This window comes from Lipotes vexillifer, unplaced genomic scaffold, assembly GCF_000442215.2.
Source record: "Lipotes vexillifer unplaced genomic scaffold, Lipotes_vexillifer_v1.1 scaffold71, whole genome shotgun sequence".
Taxonomy (NCBI): Eukaryota; Metazoa; Chordata; class Mammalia; order Artiodactyla; family Lipotidae; genus Lipotes; species Lipotes vexillifer.
The window spans coordinates 6,222,563-6,246,203 of record NW_006793703.1 but is presented as its reverse complement, the minus strand read 5'-3'; the positions used below and the strand labels follow the sequence as shown (position 1 = coordinate 6,246,203).

The window sequence follows — 23,641 nt, the reverse complement described above, 5'->3', positions numbered from 1 at the left end:
TTGTTGTCGGGTTTTTCTGTTCGTTTTTGTGGGTATTTGCCTCATTCCATCCCTGAGCCTTGCAGCTAGACAGGTGTGATTCAAAACTATGTTCTAAGGTGTTTCCTGTAGTGGAGTAATTGGTTTGCAGTAGTAAGTCATGCTTTTCCACTAAAAGGGGACGGAGAGGTGGTAATCCACGAGATAAGCTAAAGTTAAATTGTTAGAAGAATTCCTTGATCAGAAGTTATAAATATGCGTTTTGTTGCTCTATTTCCTGAAAATAACTTGGAGAGGTGCCCCTGATTTGTCCATCTACTGCTTTGATTCCTTGGATACCACTCATTCTTTCACGTTAAGCAAAAACAAGTAATTGTTGCAGAGGTCTCTGTATTTTGCAGCTGCCCTTTTGTAAGACGCACTTTTCCCAAATAAAACAATTTTAAAAACCCATAATTTGGCTTTCTGTTTTGTGTAATGAGCCATTTTGAAATGTGCAGTTGTCAAAGCATATTTGTTTCTTTCATTGCCTCTTGGATCAGTTCATCAGTTAGTCAAATTTCTGTGGATATAGGTTCATTGAGAAAAGTTGACACCTTTCCTAAAACATCTAGCCTGCTGAGAAATGTTTGAGAGAGAAAGAGATAAAGAAGACAACCTTACCAACTGGGGTCATCAAATTATGTATTTCTTTTTAGGATTTTTAAGACTAACCCTTAGGCCTTCTTTATTGGCCAGTGGCACTGACAGTTTCTGTTGCCATGTGCTGGTTGAACCTGCTTCAGACCCGCAAATAACTGTGTTTTTGTTCCTAATTCTATTACGTGATTTTTTTTTTTTTTTTTCTTCCTTCTTCTTGGCCGTGCCGCGTCGCTTGTGGGATCTTAGTTCCCTGACCAGGGGATCCAACCCAGGCCCTCAGCACTGAAAGTGTGGAGTCCTAACCACTGGACCACCAGGGAATTCCCTATATAAATGTTTTATTATTAAAATAAAAACCCTTCCACCACTCCAATGGAAGACCTTCAGTAACCTTTTTGCAGTGCCTATTTGTAAAATAATTTAGTATCTATAATTAAGAATTAATAGTTGTAATATCTATATTAAGAATTAATGCTGTTGAAAATGTCTCCACATCTAGGATTGTGTGTATTGCAGCTTACTGTAGTCATGGTCATAGCTTCAGGTCCACTGAGGAGTCTGTTTCTGTAAGCTCCCTTCTGGTGGATCTTTAGCTGAAGCTGCTCCCTTCCAGAAGTGCCCAAAGTTCACCTTCAGCTGCTGCTGCTGAGGCCTTGCTGGGGACCGCATGTACTCCCAGAGGGATGCTAGAAAGCCTGAGGCGAGGTGGAAGTGTTGGGGATCTGAGCCGGGCCAGAGACTCAAGCCTCTGTTTTTTTGGTGTCCAGAAAGTAGGAAGAGGCTCATCAGGAGCTGTGCCGTTGGCGGCATGTCTGAGTCTGGTGGGGAGAATGGTCTAGGCATGACCCAGGTGGTGATACTGGCTTACTGCTGGAGTTTAGGTGGGTTGATGTTTGGAGCAGCTTTCTTTGTGTCTCAGAAAAGGCAGTGAAAGCTTATGTATAAGCCTGTCCTTAATGCGTGTTGCTGCCTGGTCACTGCCTACACTGCAAGTGAGCTCTTTCTGTGTGCTTGCCGATTGCACACAGTTGGGGGACCACCGTTGATGAGTGAAACTTCTTTCCCATCTGCACAAAACTATCATCTCAACGTCTTTCCTGCCACCACACAACAATAAGCGATGTTTACATCTGTGACTAACTCCTGTGGACATTCACAGATTATTTTTTTAAAGGTTGGAGGAAAAGTGAAGCAAATACTGCCGAAGATTTGGGGGAGGGAGGGAGGAGGTATGCTGTTGATAAAGGTATTTGTAGTCGTCGTTATTCACGCTCTTCAAATGTCCAAGTCGGCTTTCTGGGTGCGCGGTACAGTGGCAAAGACCATCTGACTTTGGTGAGCTGATGAAATGTGAGCAGAAGTGACAAATATCATTTCCACATGAAAGTTAAGAGCCAGTCAGTGCATGGTTTTCCTCACTCTCCACTTTCGTATGGCCATGCGTAATTTCTGAGGAGGTGGCGGTTCCACCGGCCTGGGTCACACTGCAGGGATAGGTGGGGCGAACACTCAGCTGACCTCTGAGGGGCATATGGGGCGCCAGCTGGGGGGTGAAAAGCCTGTGAAAGTTTGTATCTTCATGTTGTCACAGCACAACCAGTCCTGTGTTGAAATCATCTGTTTAAAGAAATGAGCTGTCATTGCATACAGAAATCTAAGTAAAAGACTTTCAGTATTTAAAATATTCATTTATGTTTAGAATACTTCTTAGGCACCTCTATTCAAGATAATCCAGCGGCAAGTAAATTGTAAGGTGATCAAGTAAGTTGTACTGATGAACAAACATAAATAAACTTTATCTTTTAAAATTGATACATCGTATACAGACATGATTAGTAGGAAAAGCATTATTACAAACTTTACTTGCTTTTTTGCCTAATCTTTGATGATAAATACTACTGATGCAAATATGTAATTTTTTTTAGAAGAATGAGATTTTGTACTACAGTTTTTAAATAATGTCGGAAGGACTTGAGTTGAATTGCTGTAAGTTGGTTAGCTAGATGATAAGTTTTTAAGTAGCCCTCAAACACTGGAAGACGTTTCTGAGGGTAGCATAGGCTTGTGCAGGAAAGGAATTTCCCTCTAAGTGGGAAAAGAATCTTTAAAATTTTAAGCAGCCAGTGCTTATTTTGTATTGAATGACAGGACGAGATCCATTGCTGATAATAGAAAATACCTAAGATCTTACTTTCATCAGAACTAACCAGGTCTTAATGCAGCTCCCTTTGTTTGTTTGTTTGTTTGCCACAACACGCGGCCTGCAGCATCTTAGTTCCCCAACCAGGGATGGAACCTGTGCCCCCTGCAGTGGAAGTGTGGAGTCTTAACCGCTGGACTGCCAGGGAAGTCCCATTGTGTGATTATTTTTGATAATTATAAATTATGATAACTACTATAAAGGTGTAAAATGAGAGCTTTCAATGGGAGGCCTGGCTCGTCTCTGGCCAGGGAGAGCTCATTTGAGCTGAGATCTGAAAGGGGGGGAAAAGGGCATCACCACTCAGACCAGACATGTGCTGAAGCCGTGAAGCCGGCAAAGGTAGAACATATGATACCTTGTACTGAACCCTACCATCAATGGCAGTAGATACCCTGCAGGATATGCCCAGTTTACTATCTTAGCTACAACAGTTTCTTTCCTTTTAGAAAAGAATATCAATGCAAGTGTGTCGGTAACATTTATAGGGATAATATTGGATTCCCCTAGTATATCAAGATGATCTTGCTAAGTTTCAGTACTTTAGTAAAATGTGACACACCCAACTGGTCCTCTTCTTAGCCTAACCAGAACTTAGCGCTCCCCTAAAGTCACTGCACCCCCAGAGTCCTGTCCCACAGGGACCTCAGCTATCACTCTTCTAAAGCCACTTGCACATTATTGGGCCACCTGTGCCATAATTTGAAGTCCATGCCACCTAGCCATAACACTGTCATCATAGGAGAAGTTGCACGATGCTTTATAAGGCACTTTGCGAGCTTTCTTTTCTTTTCTTTTCTTTTTTGCGGTACGCGGGCCTCTCACTGTTGTGGCCTCTCCTGTTGCGGAGCACAGGCTCCGGACGCGCAGGCTCAGCGGCCATGGCTCATGGGCCCAGTCGCTCCGCGGCACGTGGGAACCTCCCGGACCGGGGCACGAACCCATATCCCCTGCATCGGCAGGCAGACTCTCAACCACTGCGCCACCAGGGAAGCCCTCAAGCTTTCTTAACTGATCCTCACAAGCCCGTAAAGTAGTTAAGGCCAGTTTTTGTCTCATTTTGCAAATGAGAACACCAAGGTGCAGGAGTTAACTAGCCCAGTGTCCAGCAGGCAGTGTGTCCGTGGAAGCCTTATAGCTTTGGACTCCACATCTGGGTCTCTACACAGATCTGCTGCCATTTCCTTCCTTTCTGGATATAGCTCACTTTTCTGGGTGACTTGAGTAACAGATTTACACTCTTCCTCACCACCATCCCCTCAGTTGGCCTTTGTGACTTGAACATCTGTTCTCTCTTGACACTGGAATCCTAAGCCTCAAGGTTTGGGGGGAGTGATTTTTTTTGTCGTTATTCTAGTTCTGTTTACTTGCATCAGGAGATTCAAATGTAAGAAATTTAGTTTCTTACAGAGGATATGCTTTGTTTAAATCCTGCAGACTTCAAAGATAGGCAAAACACAACTCTTACCCTCTAGCTTATAATCTAGTCTAAGTGTCTTGGATGATCAGTGCATTTAAGTGGCTTGCTTGCTAATCATACTGCTGGTATAAAGGAGTAAAGGAGTAGCCGAGACATGGAACCTCCGCTCCAGAGCAGTGTTATTCACTGCAGGTTGTGACCCATTCATGGATGGGGAGAACAATTTATGGGCCACAAGCAACACTTTAAGCAAATGAATGGTATATTTATGTCAGAGTGTATCTCATGTGATAAGGACACGTTTTACTGGGTAGAAATGTAAATTGTGTTTCTTAATATGGATTATAGTCAAAGTTCCAAAAACACTGCTGTCATAACCTACAGTCTTAGGGACCCTAAAGGTCATTTCCAGAGACAGTAGTCTGTGGACTGCAGCTTGAGACACAGGTGCATTACAAATTTTGGTACCAACACAATTATACAAGGAAAGGCAAACTTGGGCACTGAAATTAAGGGACAGTGCTCATTTACATGATAACTATTCACAGGTTTCTATTAATAACATTTTTTATTAAATGTAACAGAAAATCATAAAGAATAAAGTTTTAAACCCAAAGAATCCAATGTGATAGGTAAAACTCTAGAATGACCCTTGCTCAGATATCATACCATCCCCTTTGAGTGGATGGAACTTGTGAGTATGATGGGAGATATCACTCCTGTGATTATGTTCCATTACAATGCAAAAGAGACCTTATCCTGGGTAGGTCTGACCTAATAAGGTGAATCCTTTCAAAGTAGAGTTTTCACTGGCTGGTTGCCAAAGAGAAAGTGGAGAGAGATGCTCCAGCTGGCCTGGCTGAAAGCAAACACACATGTGATTGCCTATGGGGACTGTGTGGCAAGGAACTGCAAGCAGCCTTTAAGAGCTGGCAGGAAGGGGCTTCGCTGGTGGTGCAGTGGCTAAGAATCTGCCTGCCAACGCAGGGGACACAGGCTCGAGCCCTGGTCCAGGAAGATCCCACATGCCATGGAGCAACTAAGCCCGTGCGCCACAACTACTGAGCCTGTGCTTTAGAGCCTGTGCTCCGCAACAAGAGAAGCCACCACAATGTGAAGCCCACGTACGGGAACAAAGTGTAGACCCCGCTCGCCGCAACTAGAGAAAGCCCATGCGCAGCAAGGAAGACCCAGCGCAGCCGAAACAAACAAAAGAACTGACAGGAAAACAAGGACCTCGGTCCTACAACCACAGAAAATGAATTCTGCCAACAACCAGTGAGTTTGGAAGAACCTGAGACCCAGATGAAAACCATAGCCCTGCCTGACACCTTGCTTTCAGCCTGGTGAGACTAAGCAGAGAATCCACCTAAGCTGTGCCTACAGAAACCTACAGAAACTATGAGATAATAAATGTGTTGTTTTAAACCACTAAGTTTGTAGCAATTTGTTATGCAGTAATAGAAAACTAATATATCCAGGAATAACACTTTGGTTTATGTCCTTCTAGTTATATCGTTTGTAGTTTTCTTTCTGTGTACATCTATACTTTTTTGCTTGTAACGGAATCATACTTTCTCTTTAATCTTTTTTTTTTAAGATTTAATTTTATTTATTTTTGGCTGCGTTGGGTCTTCATTGCTGCGCGCGGGCTTTCTCTAGTTGCGGCGAGCGGGGGCTACTCTTCGTTGCGGTGCGCAGGCTTCTCATTGCTGTGGCTTCTCTTGTTGCGGAGCACCGGCTTTAGGCATGCGGGCCTCGGTAGCTGTGGCTTGTGAGCTCTAAGACGCAGGCTCAGTAGTTGTGATGCACAGGCTTAGTTGCTCCGTGGCATATGGGATCTTCCCAGACCAGGGCCCGAACCCGTGTCCCCTGCATTGGCAGGCGAATTCTTATCCACTGGGCCACCAGGGAAGCCCTCTTTAATCTTTTATTTAACTTATTGTTGAACACTTTTCACCCCATTAAACAATGATACCACAAGTTTTTTTTTTTGGAGTATAGTTGATTTACAATGTTGTGTTAGTTTCAGGTGTAGAGCAAAGTGAATTAGTAATAGATACACATATATCCACTCTTTTTTAGATTCTTTTCCCATGTAGGCCATTACAGAGTACTGAGTAGAGTTCCCTGTGCTATACACAGTAGGTCCTTATTAGTTATCTATTTTATATATAGTAGTTATCACACCTTTAAAAGTTGTGTAGAATTTATGTAATAGTCCCCTATTGTTGAAGATTATTTTCAGGTTTTCGTTATTATTAGCAGTACTGTCTCACACAATCCATGAAGAATTGCTGAATCTAAATACCTAGAAGTAGTCTTCCCAATATTTAAAAAACCTTTGCTCGTTTCCAGCCAACAACTAATTCTCTCCTACTTTCTCATTGTGAGAGCTCATTTTTTTTTCTTTTTTTTTGGCCTCTCCATGCAGCAGTTCCCTGACCTTCCCTGACCAGGGATTGAACCCAGGCCCTCGGCAGGGAGAGCCCAGAGTCCTAACCACTGGAATGCCAGGGAAGTCCCTCATTGTGAGAGCTCTTTTTTTTTTGCAGCACGCGGGCCTCTCCTGTTGCGGAGCACAGGCTCCGGACGCGCAGTCTCAGCGGCCATGGCTCACGGGCCCAGCCTCTCCGCGGCATGTGGGATCCTCCCGGACCGGGGCACGAACCCGTGTCCCCTGTATCGGCAGGCAGACTCTCAACCACTGCGCCACCAGGGAAGCCCATAAATTTTATTTTTGTAATTGAAATTTCATTTCTAAATTAGATGAGGTTTCAGGCTGCTATCCATTCGTAAGTGACTTTCTAAAAATTACATCATGTGTGGATAATTTTTATTGCCCCAAAATGAAAAACTGTTTGAATATAATTATCACTGTATGATCTCTTATTTTTTTAATAAATTTATTTATTTATTTTTGGCTGCGTTAGGTCTTCGTTGCTGCGCACGGGCTTTCTCTAGTTGCGGCGAGTGGGGGCTACTCTTGAATGCGGTGCGCAGGCTTCTCGTTGTGGTGGCTTCTCTTTTTGCAGAACACGGGCTCTAGGCACGCGGGCTTCAGTAGTTGTGTCACGTGGGCTCAGTAGTTATGGCTCACAGGCTCAAGAGCGCAGGCTCAGTAGTTGTGCACGGGCTTAGCTGCTCCAGGGCATGTGGGATCTTCCTGGACCAGGGCTCGAACCCGTGTCCCCTGCATTGGCAGGTGGATTCTTAACCACTGCGCCACCAGGGAAGTCCCTACTATCTCTTTTAAATGTTGGTTTTTCAAGTTCTAGAGACATCTTGATACACTATGTAAGAATAAGTAAATGCAAGTCTAAATGATAGGTAAAGGAAACTTCTATTCAGGTGAAGAGCAAACTTTGGTTGATTTTGCAGAATTACCACCTATTCTGTACTATTTATTAACTTGTACTTTAATTTCGGCGTTCCTGGTGCTTCCAGTCTTTGGCAATTATTTTGAGGTATAAATTAAACAATATATGGTTAAGAATAAACTGAAAAGAAACTGTAGGATGTCAAAAACACTTTAGCAGCTCCCCTTCTGCTGGTGGTAAACCAACTAGTGAATCGTTTGTGAATTGTAAAATCTACACATGTTCATTCGGTAATTGATCACAGGCTCTTGAACAGATTATACCGATATTATTGAAAATAAAGAAAAATTAAGCAGGCACTGTTATTGCCTTTGGTGATATGAATCCCCAGAACCTCTTCTCAATCATCTGGAGGTTTACAAGCGACCTGTGGGGAGCTGCGATGTGTACCACTGGCCGAGTCCTTCCCCATCCTTTCAATCTAACCCTTGGGTCATAATGGCTGGTGGAAGCCAGCCTGGTTTGCCCTGAATCAGCTACGTCACCTTACATATGATGGAACTGGAGTTTCTACATCATCCCTGTTCAAAAGTCAGAGCATTCAGCCTGGGCCGGTTGTATTTCAGGCACAGTTCCTCCGTAATTCCCCCACAGTTAAACAGGACTGGCGCAATCCACTCAACCTGCTACCCTTTCTCTATCCTGCCCCTTCCCCACCCCCTCCTCGCCTCTTCAGCGTTTTTTTTATATATAAATTTATTATTTGTTTATTTTGGCTGCGTTCGGTCTTCCTTGCTGTGTGCAGGCTTTCTGTAGCTGCGGCAAGCAGGGTCTACTGTGTTGTGGTGCTCAGGCTTCTCATTGCGGTGGCTTCTCTTGTGCTCTAGGCACGCGGGCTTCAGTAGTTGTGGCAACGCGGGCTCAGTAGTTGTGGCGCACGGGCTTAGCTGCTCCGCAGCATGTGGGATTTTCCCAGACCAGGGCATGAACCTGTGCCCCCTGCATTGGCAGGCGGATTCTTAACCATTGTGCCACCAGGGAAGTCCCCCTTCAGCTTCTTTTAGAGAGAGAGCTGCACAACTTTACTTTGAAGGATATTGAAATGTATGTTTGTGAGTTATCTTGCGGTGAGTGTATTTTTGTGTGTGTAGAGGGTGATGAGGAGTTAACATGATGGAGCCCAAATCCAATACTGGTCATTATCTGAGAGACAGTGTAGCATAACTGTTAAGAGTGGGCTCTGGAGCCAGGTGATTTGGTTTTGCATCCTGGCTCTGCCACTTACTAGCTGTGTGACCTTAATCTCTCCGTGTCTCATAGCCTCATTTTTATTTATTTATTTTTTCCTTTTTTTTTCCTATTAGAGTATATAATTGCTTTACAATGGTGTGTTAGTTTCTGCTCTATAACAAAGTGAATCAGTTATACATATGTTCCCACATCTCTTCCCTCTTGCATCTCCCTCCCTCCCACCCTCCCTATCCCACCCCTCCAGGTGGTCACAAAGCACAGGGCTGATCTCCCTGTGCTCTGCGGCTGCTTCCCACTAGCTATCTATTTTACGTTTGGTAGTGTATATATGTCCATGCCTCTCTCTCGCTTTGTCATAGCTTACCCTCCCCCCTCCCCATATCCTCAAGTCCATTCTCTAGTAGGTCTGTGTCTTTATTCCTGTCTTACCCCTAGGTTCTTAATGACTTTTTTTTTCTTAAATTCCATATATATGTGTTAGCATACAGTATTTGTCTCTCTCTTTCTGACTTACTTCACTCTGTATGACAGACTCTAGGTCTATCCACCTCATTACAAATAGCTCAATTTCATTTCTTTTTATGGCTGAGTAATATTCCATTGTATATATGTGCCACATCTTCTTTATCCATTCATCCGATGATGGACACAATCATAGCCTCATTTTTAAAATAGGAGTTACAAATAGTACCTACTTCAAAAATAGTTGACAGGATGCACTGAGTTAGTGTAAATAAAATGCTTGGGGAATTCCCTAGTGGTCCAGTGGTTAGGACTGTGCAATTCCACTGCAGGGGGGCCCAGGTTCCTTCCCTGGTCAGGCAACTAAGATCCCGCAAACCACGCGGCCAAAAAAAAAAAAAAAAAGCCTGGTACAGTGCCAGGCACATAGTAATTGCCGTATGTGTTTGCCATTATTATTACCGTAGTAGTACTATTACTGTTACTACTAATAGACCTTTTCAGTAATAGAGTGGGGAAGAGATTCAGGAGTAATCTATGAACAATGAAATATTAACTGAAAGATTTTCTCATACATGGAGATGTACTTGACACTGGCAGACGAAATAGAGACTTTCATAATCTTTTTTTATTAATTTTCATTGGAGTATAGTTGCTTTACAATGTTGTGTTAGTTTCTGCTGTATAGCAAAATGAATCAGCTATACGTATACATATATCCCCTCCTTTTTGGATTTCCTTCCCATTTAGGTCACCACAGAGCACTGAGTAGAGTTCCCTGTGCTGTACAGTAGGTTCTACATTAGTTATCTATCATTAGTTATAGATTATACATCTATAATCTTTTTTTCTTCCAAAATGTCCCTTTTGGAACTGAATTTCATATAATTCCCTTGTTAACAACTATACAGTTTTGAGGATGTGAGAAAAGTGCCAGCTTCAGTTAACGGAGAGTCTTCCTGGACCGTGGCTCTAAAGCAGCGCCTGCCTGAGTGAGAGCTTCACAGTGTGGTACAAGCCTGCTCTGAGCTTCAGAAAAGCCTGCGCCTCTTTTCAGAGCAGGCATTTGTGCGCCCTCACCCAGGGAAGCTGCTCCGCTCTGCTTGCCCTTTCCAGTACTTCTGTCCCAGCACCATCATTTCAACAGGAGCCCACGCTGGTTAATTACAGGTTGCTGGTGTTCAGGTGACCTTGTTCTCACGTGTGTAACCTGTTGATAGGAATGTATTAATTCCAGATAACCTGCAGAGGGCATCATCCTAGAAGCTGATGAGGTTTTAGAGTATTGGTTGAGACTGATGTGCAGATAAATGAAGGAGCATTGGTGTGAACCATTAATCTCCTATCCTGCTCAGCCTCTTGTCTGCACACTTTCCCCTGACCCACTCAGTTTTCTTTCCCCTTCTTCTTTTTTTTAATATTTATTTATTTATTTGGTTGCACCAGGTCTTAGTTGCAGCAGGCGGTCTCCTTAGTTGTGGCTCCCAGGCTCCTTAGTTGTGGCATGTGAACTCTTAGTTGCAGCATGAATGTGGGATCTAGTTCCCTGACCAGGGATCGAACCAAGGCCTGCTGCACTGGGAGCACAGAGTCTTATCCACTGCGCCACCAGGGAAGTCCCTTCCTTTCCTTCCCCTTCTTAATGAGTGTCTGCTCACTGCTTCCTCTGAAAATTGCCCAGTGACTTGGTACAGGTGTATTCCTGATCTGCCTTGTGAACTCCTGCTTCACATAACCCCCTTCTTTAGAACAAGAACATGTATGTGAAAAAAGGTTAATCTGCTTTGATGCATTTATTATTTCTGGCTTGTAATAGATTTCCCTCATGTTTCCAAAAGGTAAGTTGTTTGCTTCAAAAATGAATATATATTGCTGTGAATTAAATTTAATTTATTCTCTGTGGTTACACTCCCATCCTCACCTAACCTCTGTATGGTAGTAGTTCTCAAGGTTTAGTGCAGGGAGAATCACCTGGCAAGCTTGGTGAAGTGTGGGTTTCTGGAAAGATTCAGTCAGTCAGCCATGGGTGTCAGGAATCCTAGACAAGCATCCCCTGGCCCCTGTCATAGGTGTGGTTGGGGAATTCCACTACAGAAGCATTGCTCTATTGTACTGTCCAATGGGCATATGGTGTGAGCCAGCCACACACATAATTTAAGATTTTCTAGTTGCCACATTAAAAAAAGTAAAAAGAAACAGCTGAAATGTTAATATATATTTTATTAACCTAGAATGATATTAATCTAAAATATCATTTTAACATATAATCAATATAAAAATTATTAGGAAGATACTTTACATTTTTTTTTCATAATAAGTCTTCAAATTCTGGTATGTATTTTACATTCAGAGCTCATCAAATTCAAATTAGCCAATTTCAAGTACTCAGTCACACGTGGCTAGTGGCTATTTGTTTTGTGCTGGTCTCAGCCTACAGATAACGGTACTACAACTAGAAATGCCTGGGGGGGGACTCACGTGCACCCTGGGTACGCCCCGGACAGACATTTCCTCTTTCAGAGCTGATGCTGTGGCTGGACCAACACTTGCAGTACTTATTAGGATTGTAAGACACCCTCAGCAGCAACCATCAGGGAGCTATGCAGACACAAGGCTTATGACTCACAGCTTCCAGAGGGTACACAGCATGCCCCGGCCATCCAGCAAGGTCAATACTGGTTTGATATTTGTCTATGAGCCAATTTAATTTCAATTCAGAAATGACTTTTGATCCAGCAGATGATTGGGTGTTTTGGAAAGAAATTATAGGCATCTCCCTCATCCTAGGAGGGTGGTCCAATCCGCCCAACTCGGATAAAGTGAAATCTAATTCTCTCTCCATCGCATGGCTCCTGACCATTTGGCAAGACCGTATTTATGGTCTTTAGGTCGAAAAGCTTTGCCCCCCAAACTAAGACCCGAGGTGTGAATGTCAGGAAGCAAAAGTTAACAGCATCTGGTTCGTCATTGCAGGCTTTTTCCCCATCTTCCCACGCCCACACTGTTTTCAACTACTCTGCAATGTTCCAAACACCTTCTCTCCTGTCTTCTTTCCTTCTTCCACTTCTCTTTTCTTCTTTCCTTCACTACCCTCTTCTTCAAGTGAGAAGCAGAGTTCAGTAGAAAACAGCTGAAGGGTTGGGGAGACAGAAAAGGGAAAGATGAAAAGGAACAAATCTTGTCCTACCGCTGGGCCTTGAGTCCTAGGAAAAGTCAAGAGAAACAGTGGTGTCCTCTATCCTCAGAGTCAGGGTTTCCCCCTCTGGTGTGAACTGAGGCAAATGGGTGCCCCCCCCACCAGGCAGGAAGGAGTAGGACCAGCTGCAAGTCCACACTGGGGTCCGAGGTCTACTCAGCAGACACGAGGCCATCTGCTGCCCTTGGTTTCGGAGGTGGCCTCTGCTCAACAAGTGCACTGGCTCTGCTTCCTCGGCCCCGGGGCCGTGAGGACAGGACTGGAATCCAGGGGGAGGCTGCCCAGGGTGCCCTCCCCATACAAGGGCAGGCTGTGGCGGGCCATCAACTCCTTGGCCATCAGCACGAAGACCTCGTCGATGTTCTTGGACTCCTTGGCAGATGTCTCCAAGACAGCCAGGAGGCCATATTTCTCAGCCAGTGTGCAGGCATCCTCAAACAGAACATGCCGTTTTTCCCACATGTCACATTTGTTCCCTGGGAGTGAGAGAGAAGCAAATATTCCGATGAGTAACTTAATCTGGTTTTTTAAAAGGTGAATTTCAAAAAGAACATTTTAGTTTAGCAATATGCGCACATGCATTTGTTCACAAATAGTTATTGATGGCAGATTTACTGAAAATGAACCCAACGATGAATGGAAACAGAGCCACTATCTTTTTTTTTTTTTAATTGAAGCACAGTTGATTTACAATGTTGTGTTAGTTTCTGGTGTAGAGCAAAGCGATTCATATATATATAAAATTTCAGATATTTTCCATTATAGTTTATTACAAGATATTGAATATAGTTCCCTGTGCTGTACAGTACGTCCTTGTTGCTTGTCTATTTTATATTTAGTAGTGTGTATCTGTTCATCCTAAACTCTTAATTTATCCCTCCCCCACCTTTCTCCTTTGGTAACCATAAGTTTGTTTTCTACGTCTATGAGTCTGGCTCTGTTTTGTAAATAAGTTCATTTGTATCATTTTTTTTAGATTCCACATATAAGTGACATCATATGATATTTGTCTTTGTCTGACTTACTTTATTCAGTACAATCTCTAGGTCCATCCATGTTGCTGCAAATGGCATTATTTCATTCATTTTTATGGCTGAGTAAAATTCCATCGTATATATGTGCCGCATCTTCTTTATGCATTCATCTGTTGATGGACGCTTAGATTGCTTCCATGTTTTGGTTATTGTAAATAGTGCTGCTGTGAACATTGGGGTGCACGTATCTTTTCGACTCAGAGTATTCATGGAGCTGCTGTCTTAATTCACTGTACTGTAAGAGCATTAAGAGCTGCTAGGAATGGGCTGGAGGTGTGTGTTTTATTGCCCAGGACAGGTGGAGCCCCTGTATTTGGGGACCATCATTCCAGCCAAGTGTGACAAGGTGAAGGCTGGGCCGGTGATCCTCTCTGTCTTCTCTCTACTTGCTTCACTTCTTTTTCCTCTTTTCACTCTTTTTTTTCCCAAGTGACTGTAGAGATGGGGCCTGGTCTCACTGAGGAGACTGATGAGATTTGTTGGATTGAAGGCGTGGAGTGAATAGTGAAGGACAGAGCTATAATTTACATGCAATAAAATGCACAGACTTGGGCTTCCCTGGTGGTGCAGTGGTTGAGAGTCCGCCTGCCAATGCAGGGGACACGGGTTCGTGCCCCGGTCTGGAAGGATCCCACATGCCGCGGAGCGGCTGGGCCCATGAGCCATGGCCGCTGGGCCTGCGCGTCCGGAGCCTGTGCTCTGCAACGGGAGAGGCCACAACAGTGAGAGGCCCGCGTACCGCAAAAAAGAAAAAAAAAATGCACAGACTTGAAGCAGACAGGTCAATGAGTTTTGGCAAATGTCTATGTCCCATAACTGCCATCCCCCTCAGGACACAGAACATTTGCAATTCCCCCAGAAAGCTCGATGAGGGATTTTGCCAGCACAGCCCAGGATTTACTGTAAGAGGAGAAATACCCCATTTCTTTTCCACCTCCTCAATCCTACATTCATCTAATCACTGGACTTTGATCTCTCGGAGGCAGGAACCTAAAGGCGAAATTACTTTCTCACCAGGTTTGTTTCACTAGACATCAAGGTTTATTACAAAGCTACAGTAATTAAGATGGGCTAGACCACTGTTTCTTTAGTGTCCTCATAGAGGGTCTTTTTAGATCATTTTCCCCCCTAATTACCCCTTCGCCTCTGAAAAACAGTAAAACTTCCTATTTGGAAAAAAAATCTAGATTCACGAAATTGCGCACACTATATATATATATATATATATATATATATATATATATATATATTCAGGGAGGTCCAGTGTACTCTTCACCCAGTTTCCCCCAATGGTAACCTCTTGCACAACTACAGTACAGTATCAAAACCAGGAAATTGACACTAATACAACCCACAGAGCTTATTCAGATTTCACAAATTATACACACATTCCTTTGTGTGTATGTGTGTGTGTGTGTGCGTGTATGTATTTGTGCAATTTGATCACATGTGTAGATTCCTACACCTACCAGTGCAGTCAAGATACAGAACAGTTCTATCACCACGAAGTGCTCGCTGTGCTACCCTTTACAACCTCCCACCAGCTCTAATCCCTGACCCCTGGTAACTAATCTGTTCTCCATCTGTATAATTTTGTCATTTCCAGGATGTTATGTAGGGGCTTCCCTGGTGCTCAGTGGTTAAGAATCCACCTGCCAATGCAGGGGACACAGGTTCAAGCCCTGGTCCAGGAAGATCCCACATGCCGTGGAACAACTAAGCCTGTGCACCACAACTCCTGAGCCTGTGCTCTAGAGTCTGTGCTCCGCAACAAGAGAAGCAACCACAATGAGGGGCCCATGCATCACAATGAAGAGTAGCCCTAGCTCCCTGCAACTAGAGAGAGCCCACGCGCAGCTACGAAGACCCAACGCAGCAAAAATAAATGAATAATAAATAAATAAATTTATGTTTTAGAAAAAGAATCATACAGTAGGTAGCCTTTGGAGATTGGCTTTTCTCAGCATAATTCTCTTGAGATCCATCAGAGTGCTGTATGTATCAGTAGTTACTTTTTTTTTTTTTTTTTTTGCGGTACGCGGGCCTCTCACTGTTGTGGTCTCTCCCGTTGCGGAGCACAGGCTCCGGACGCGCAGGCTCAGCGGCCATGGCTCACGGGCCCAGCCGCTCCGCGGCATGTGGGAACCTCCCGGACCGGGGCACGAACGCATATCCCCTGCATCGGCAGGCGGACTCTCAACCACTGCGCCACCAGGGAAGCCCCCGGTAGTTTCTTTTTTATTGCTGAGTCATGTTCCATGGTATGGATGTACCACAGTTTGTTTAACTACCCACCCATATGAAGGAAACTGAGTTGATTCTAGTTTTTTATTATTATGAATAGTGCTTCAGTGAACATTTGTGTACAGACCTTACAAAATTTGTGTACAGACCCTACAGATACACTGTATATCTGGCCCTTTGGAGGCCACAAACCACTGTAATATCTAAAATACTTTTGCCCTCCAAAAGGATGCATGAAGTAGGCCAGTAGAATAGAATAAAAAGCTCAGAAACAAACTCACGAATATATGTACCCTTCAGAGAAAGATGGTGCCACAGAGCAGTGGACAAGATTGCCTTTTTAGTCAATAGTACTGAGGCAATTGGATCTTTACATGAATAGTTACAAGTTTTGGCCCAGACCTCTCACTGTACACCATAATCAATGCTGGGTAGATTGCAGATCTAAATGTAAAAGTCATAATAAATTATAAACAAACAAACAAATACAGCAAGCAAGGGAGGGTGGGAGGGAGACGGAAGAGGGAGGAGATATGGGGATATACGTATGCATATTGCTGATTCACTTTGTTATACAGCAGAAACTAACACACCATTGTAAAGCAATTATACTCCAATAAAGATGTTAAAGAAACAAAAGACATACAGCAAGCAAGCTTCAAAAGATAATGTAAGGCTGGGCTTCCCTGGTGGCGCAGTGGTTGAGAGTCCACCTGCCGATGCAGGGGACACGGGTTCGAGCCCTGGTCTGGGAAGATCCCACATACCGCGGAGCAGCTAGGCCCGTGAGCCACAGCTACTGAGCCTGCGCATCTGGAGCTTGTGCTCTGCAACAAGAGAGGCCGCGACAGTGAGAGGCCCGCGCACCGCGATGAAGAGTGGCCCCCACTTGCTGCAACTGGAGAAAGCCCTTGCACATAAACGAAGACCCAACACAGCCAAAAATAAATAAATTAATTAATTAAAAAAAAAAAAAGATAATGTAAGGCTATGTTAATGATTTCAATTAGGGTAAATTTTCCTACATAGGATACAGGAAGCAATAATCATTAAGGAAAAGTTTGATGGATTGAAATACATTAAAATTAAAAATGTCTATTCATCAAAATACACCATCAGGAGAGTGAAGAGGAACTCTGAGAGTAAAAAAGTGAAAGATGAGGGACTTCCCTGGTGGTCCAGTGGTTAAGACTCCGAGCTTCCAATGCAGGGGGCGTGGGTTCGATTCCTGGTCAGGGAACTAAGATCCCACATGCCGCGTGGTGCGGCCAAAACGTTAAAAAATAAACTTTAAAATAAATAAAAGTGAAAGATGTATTTGCAACACATGCAATTGACAAAGGGCTCAGAGCTGTTCAAGAGAACTGACTTCAGGGAGCATAGGTGACCCCAGCCCAGCTGCTACCCCACTGTCCTCCGCCAGCTGGTGCAGAGGCCCCAGCACAAGGAGGCACTAACGCAGGCCTCTGCTGCTGAGACCAGGGTTCCATTCCTCTATCAGGCAGCTTTGGTTCAGGGCTGAACGAACCTTTCTTAGACACCATCCTCCTTCCTCCCTTCTCTCCTTCCCAGGGGCAGGTCTGCATCACATAGAAGACTCTCCCTGCCTCCTTCTGCGCCTTCCTCTTTACCCCTCACAGCCATTTCTCCCAATAAATCTCTTGCATGTCTATCGGATCCTGTCCTGACATCTTCCTGGAAGACCCGAACCAACATCGATTATTTCCAGAAAACATAAGGTACTTGTAGGGATGAATAAGAAAAAGACAAACAACAGGTAGAAAAATGGGCATGAGAATTGAAAAGAGAATATCCAAATAGCTAACAAGTGTATGAAAAGGTGCTTGACCTCAACAGTGAACAGGGACCTGCAAATAAAAAATGCGAGTGATATCACGATACACTTATCAGGATGGAAGAAATGAAAAGATCTGATAATAGCAAGTGCTGGTGAGGATGTAGAACCAGGGAATCCGGGTTCTAAGAGCTTTTGCTGAGAGATTGTGGACCTTTAAATATAACAGGCATTTAAGTCGAAAGTTTGCCCAAGATCCTAAGGGGACAAATAGCAGATGCCAAAGAATGTTAAGAGACAGAACAGCCACATAACCTACAAAAGGAAGTTGGCTCCCAAACCCTTACTCTAAGGGAGTAAGAAGAGTTAAGAAGTTAGAACAGAGGGGGATGAGAAAAGGATAAGAAGCAGCCATCTCCAGGCGGAAAGCAGGGCACCTTGTGAATGATGTTCAGGAATTTGTGCGTTATCTTGGGGTTGATGGGGACACCGAAGGTTTTAAACAGAGGGACAGGGGCTTCCCTGGTGGCGCTGTGGTTAAGAATCCGCCTGCCAATGCAGGGGACACGGATTCGAGCCCTGGGCCAGGAAGATCCCACATGCTGTGGAGCAACTAAGCCCATGCGCCACACGTACTGATCCTGCGCTCTAGAGCCCGCGAGCTGCAACTACTGAGCCCGTGTGCCACAACTACTGCAGCTCACACACCTAGACCCCATGCTCTGCAACAAGAGAAGCCACTGCAATGAGAAGCCCGCGCACTGCAACGAAGAGTAGCCCCCGCTCGCCACAACTAGAGAAAGTCCACATGCAGCAACGAAGACCCGATGCAGCCAAAAATAAATAAAAATAAAAATAAAAACTTTTTAAAAATAAGTAAACAGAGGGACATTTCTGAGGAGCTGGGTTCCCTGTGAATGGCTGGAGGGGAAGGAACAGGACAAATCAAGGCACAATGGTCTCTTTGATTTTGTATGGTGGTGACATGGCCTCTAGGGGCTGGGGTAAACTTTTGAGAGAGAAAGAGCCATTTGTGTGAAGAACCATGGAGACAGAATGGAAAATATGGTGAAAGGGGCAGGGACACTTCTGTGAGGGAACAGCACAGTTGGCTATCCCAGATTAAAGCGAGGAGGCCACTGACAGTAAACAGGAAGACCCGTGGTGTCAGCCCTTGGGATTGGATGCGTCATAAGCGGGAACACTGGGGACACATCCTGATCATCTTTGGGGGCGTTTCTAGAACCAGTTAAGAAGTGGGGCAGAGATATTTGTTAACAAGAGACAGACGAGGGAGTAAATATCAAGCAAAAGTTGTGAGATTCGTGGAAATCCCACCACATCTTGGCATTTGTTCCCCTACTGTGCCCCACCTGTTTCTGCAGTAGGGGGAGGAAGAGTGAAGGACAATGCTGGTGGGGGCGGGGCCATCAAAGGGCGGGGCCAGCAAGGGGCGGGGCCAGCAAGGGAGCAGAAGGCGGCGGTGGAGGAGGGGGTGAGGCCTTCCAAAGACAGCCCAGAGGGGATGGCTGGTCAGGGTGGCTTTGCATGGCAGCTTTCAAGGTTCTTCTGCTTCAGCGTTTCCTGGGATGCCCGTGAATTTAATGGAAGACGGATCCAACCCACCTTCCTTGGTAACCGCCAGTGAGATTAGGACGGCGTGGTTCCCCTCAGCGAGATGCAAGGGATTCACACCCAAGCTTCCCTTCCCTGGGAGCTACTATTGGTGGGGTTCCCACCTTCCCTGCCGGCTCAGCTATGTCCCCCCTCTCCGGGGGATGCCCTCTGAGCCCCTCGTTCCCTGGATTGAGGTCTCAGCACTGTGCTAAGTGCTTTATATGTTACCTTGTTTAATCCTTTCAATTCAACAAAACCTTTGAGGCAGGTACCAGTTTTATAGTTGAGTAAATAGAAATTTAGAGAGAGGGATGAGACCAAGTTCAGACAGGAAGGACAGAGAGGGAGATTTGAACCCAAATCTGTCTGACTGCAAAGTCCAGACACTGGAGTGGACGAGACATTGCCTCAACCAGAGCTTCAGGGGGCGACTGTCAGCCTGACCAGCTACTGGAAAGTGGTTGGACAGGAACTGAACCACCCGGGGCTCTGATTCAAATCCTGCGTCACCTGTCAGTAGGTAACTCGGCTGAGCTCCTTGGCAGGATACTTAACCTCCAGAGGCCTCGGTTTCCTCAGCTGGGAGACAAGGATGGTCGTCTCTGCTTCTCAGGATGGTTGTGAGGATTAAATGAAGGGACCCAGGGGCAGACTCAGAGTGGAGTTTAGTAAATGTCACCTGTCATCAGATCTTGTCACCCCTCCTGGTCATCACACTTCAGGAGCAGCTGTTGTGAAGGATGTCAGAAACCTTGGCCAGTGTCCTCCTCGGTGCTTTGAAGAAGTGGTTATTGAGGAAGAAATACGGCTCTGTTGGGGGTCAGTGTTTATTTTTGTAACTCTGAACTCTGCCTTTTTCTTTTTTTAAAAATGAATTTATTTATTTGTGGCTGCGTTGGGTCTTCGTTGCTGCATGTGGGCTTTCTCTAGTTGCAGTGAGCGGGGTCTACTCTTTGTTGCGGAGCACGGGCTCTAGGCGCGCGGGCTTCAGTAGTTGTGGCACGTGGGTTCAGTAGTTGTGGCTCGTGGGCTCAGTAGTTGTGGCTCGTGGGCTCTAGAGCGCAGGCTCAGTAGTTCTGGCTCGTGGGCTTAGGTGCTCCGCGGCATGTGGGATCTTCCCGGACCAGGGCTCAAACCCGTGTTCCCTGCATCGGCAGGCAGATTCTTAACCACTGCGCCACCAGGGAAGCCCTGAACTCTGCCTTTTGAAGAAGTGTTCCTTATATCTGAAGTCAAATCAAAAATGTTTCTGGTCCCAGAGGGGACCTTTGGCTGAGAAGTAACAAGAGAGAGGAGGCAGCTCACCCTTCTCCAAAAAGACAAGTCGCCCTCCATGTGGAAGACGCTTCCCAGTCTTACTAATCTCTCCTGGTTTCTGCCATGAGGGAAAAGACACAGCCCCTCTGAAAAAAGAGGCTAAGTTTGAGGCGCATTTTCTTTGGCAGCTGGCTGTGGATAGGGAGCTTTTGATCTGATGCAGCACGAAGGAACGAGCCCTGTCTAAGGCTCTTGGAATGACTTTGATTCTTAAGTTACAAGAAGCAGAATGAGTTACAAAGCAGCATTCTCTTCAAGGCCGTGCATCTGATAGGGGCTAGACTGTGACTTAAAACAGCAAAGACAGGGAAAACATGGTTCTAGAATAACAAGTCCTTTTTGGAATCACAATAGTAATAATAAATGGGCTAGATGTGCCAACGATGTGTGCCAGTGACCTCTTCTGTGGACCGTCTGCAGCCCAGCTATGCTTCCTGTCACTGCCTCGCCCCTCAGGGCCCAGCTACTTGGTCCAGGCCGGGCACCTTACACCAGGCCTGCCCGCCACCGTGAGGCTGGCCAGCAGCCTGGGCCAGGCTTTGCCATGAGAAAGAGGAATGGGGTGGGACTTCTCTGATGGTCCAGTGGTTGAGACTCCGAGCTCCCAATGCAGGGGGCCTGGGTTGGATACCTGGTCAGGGAACTAGATCCCGTGTGTGTGCTGCAACTAAAAGACCCTGTGTGCTGCAACTAAGACCCGGTGCAGCCAAATACATAAATAAATAAATATTTTTTAAAAATTAAGAATTAAAAAAAAAGGAATGGGGCAATGGGATTTCCTTTCTGAGGAATGTGAGCTACAGGGTATGAGAGAATGAGGGATTTTGTGGCAGGAGCAGGCTGGGGATGATACTTTGAGGAACCCAGGAGGGATGGTTCAGGGGGAGAGAGTGATGCAGGCCCACAGTATCCTGAATGTAAGAAGCAGCTCTGAGAGAAGACATAGATACACAATGGTGGAGGAGGCTGGTACACAGAGCCCAGCCCTGAGAGGAGGGTCCCCAACTTCCTGCTTGCCATGGGTGGCCTGGCTCCACTGTGTCTCCCACTCTGCTGGGCTTGACTGCTGGGCTGGGTTTTCCTAGGTCCCAGGGACTCGCACCCTCACCATAAGCATCCCACCCCATTGTTTAAGGAACACAGAGGAGTTTGTTCCCTCAAACAAACGAACTTCTAGAAACAAATCCCACACCCGTTATGAAGCACCTACTGTGTGCCAGGCACTGTCAAGCGATGTATACACATTATCTCATCACATCTTTACAACAACTCTAGTGTATACTGATTGCATATTATAGATGAGGAAACTAAGGCTCAGAAGGTAACTTACCACACAGCTAGGATATGCCTGTCCATGGATAAATAATCCACTAAACATGCTATGTTTAGCGCTCAGTCCCACAGCAGCTGTCTAGACCTGTGCTCTGCAAACTTTAATTTGCATATGAATCTCTCTAGGATCCTGTTAAAACGAAGATTCAGATTCAGTAGGTCTGGAATGGGGCCTGAGATGGGGCACTTTTAACAAACCCCAAAGTGATGCTGATTCTGTGGATTTTTAGGGCAGTGAAAATACTCTCTATGATATCATCATGGTGGATACTTGTCATTAGACATTTGTCCAAACCCACAGAAAGTACAACACCAAGAATGAGCCATAATGTAAACTATGAAGTTCAGATGACTATGATGTGTCAATGTAGGTTCATCCTTTGTAACAAATGTACCACATTGGTAGGAGATGTTGATATGGGAGAGGCTATGCATGTGTGAGTACAGGGGGCATATGGGAAATCTCTGTACCTTCCCAATTTTGCTGAAAACCTTAAAAACTGCTCTGAAAAAATAAGTCTTAATACAAAAAAAAAAAAAAAAGAAAAAGAAACCTAAAACCAAAATCCCCAGTGATGTTGATGCTGCTGGTCCGTGGACCACACTTTGAGTAGCAAGAACCTAAACCAACTTGCCAAAATTAAGCAGCCACTTGGTAAACATCAGTGTCCTTAGGAGGGGCACTGCTTGCAAAGCTAATACTATAGGGAAGTGACAGCACGTTTCCCGTTTCTGAATGCACAATGTGACAGCACGTATTTCAAGCTGTGAGTCCACTTTGTATAGTTGAAGTTGCGGTTAATTTTGATGTTGGCTTGTTGTTAAGATTTGCTTAACATCTTAGCAGGTGTGATAAGTCATTCAAGAGTGTTGTCAGTCATAGTCATCTGAGTGGCTCTGCCGGGGATTAAGAGCCTTCTGACGCTGTGAAGCTCAGACTACAGAATACTTCCTGTGTAGTCTGTACAGACGTGTGTCGAATCAGCCAGGGTGTACCTTCATCTAGATGTATGGCCCCATCTCAGGTTTTTGCAGTGAGAAACTCTAGGGTGGGGCCCTGGAATCTGTATTCTTAACAAGTTCAAACCACCCCACTCTCATGCTCAAGTGAACCTGATGGGAATTTCTGGCCCAGATGTTTTCTGAGGTCCCATCCGCCACGTGCACTTTTGTGGCTTCCTGTTCCACTGCCACTGGAAACACAGAAAAAGCTGAGCATGGGGGGCAGCGGGCAGTCAAGGAAAGAGAAACACTTTGAAATCGACCTACCAATCAGCATGATGACCAAGTTTGCCGCCCCGTATTTCTCTATCTCGTGAATCCAGTGAGGAACAGACTCGAATGTGGACCGCCGGGTGAGGTCGTAGGCAATGATGGCCGCGTGGGCACTGCGGTAGTAGCTTTGGGTGATGGTCCGGAAGCGCTCCTGGCCTGCAGTGTCCCACACCTGCATCTGGAGAAGGGCAGGAAAAGGGGTCCGCATCAGCAGTTCCCCCCCCCTGATGGGAACTTGCTTGCCTAAGTCGTTCCCTGGGTCTCACTTCTACAGATCCAAATTCAGGAGGTCTGGGGTGGGGCCCAGGAATCTGTCTTTTTTCAGGTGCTCCCCAGGGTAATCTGGATGTTTTCAGGTTGGGGGCCATCACCTAAGGTGCCCTTCAGTGGGAGAGGCGGATCCAATGTCCTAAGGTCTGGTGTTCTTTTGCCTTCCTACCACACTCATCCCTTCGTCCAGATGTTTTATCTTTTTTTTTTTTTTTTGCAGTACACGGGCCTCTCACTGTTGTGGCCTCTCCCGTTGCGGAGCACAGGCTCCGGACACGCAGGCTCAG

The 23,641-nt window shown here is 45.3% G+C and overlaps 1 protein-coding gene across 1 annotated transcript in view; it reads right to left on the bottom strand.

Annotated features, from left to right (window-relative positions):
• Positions 1-12,676: 12,676 nt before the first annotated feature.
• RAB19 (RAB19, member RAS oncogene family) overlaps positions 12,677-23,641 on the bottom strand; it is a 12,248-nt gene continuing 1,283 nt past the window's right edge. The window contains exons 2-3 of the mRNA XM_007466618.1: positions 23,079-23,262; positions 12,677-12,946 (exon numbers count right to left, since the gene is read on the bottom strand). Coding sequence (XP_007466680.1) covers positions 12,678-12,946; positions 23,079-23,262 — 453 coding nt within the window. The 3' untranslated portion in view covers position 12,677. The remainder of the gene's footprint in view (positions 12,947-23,078; positions 23,263-23,641) is intronic.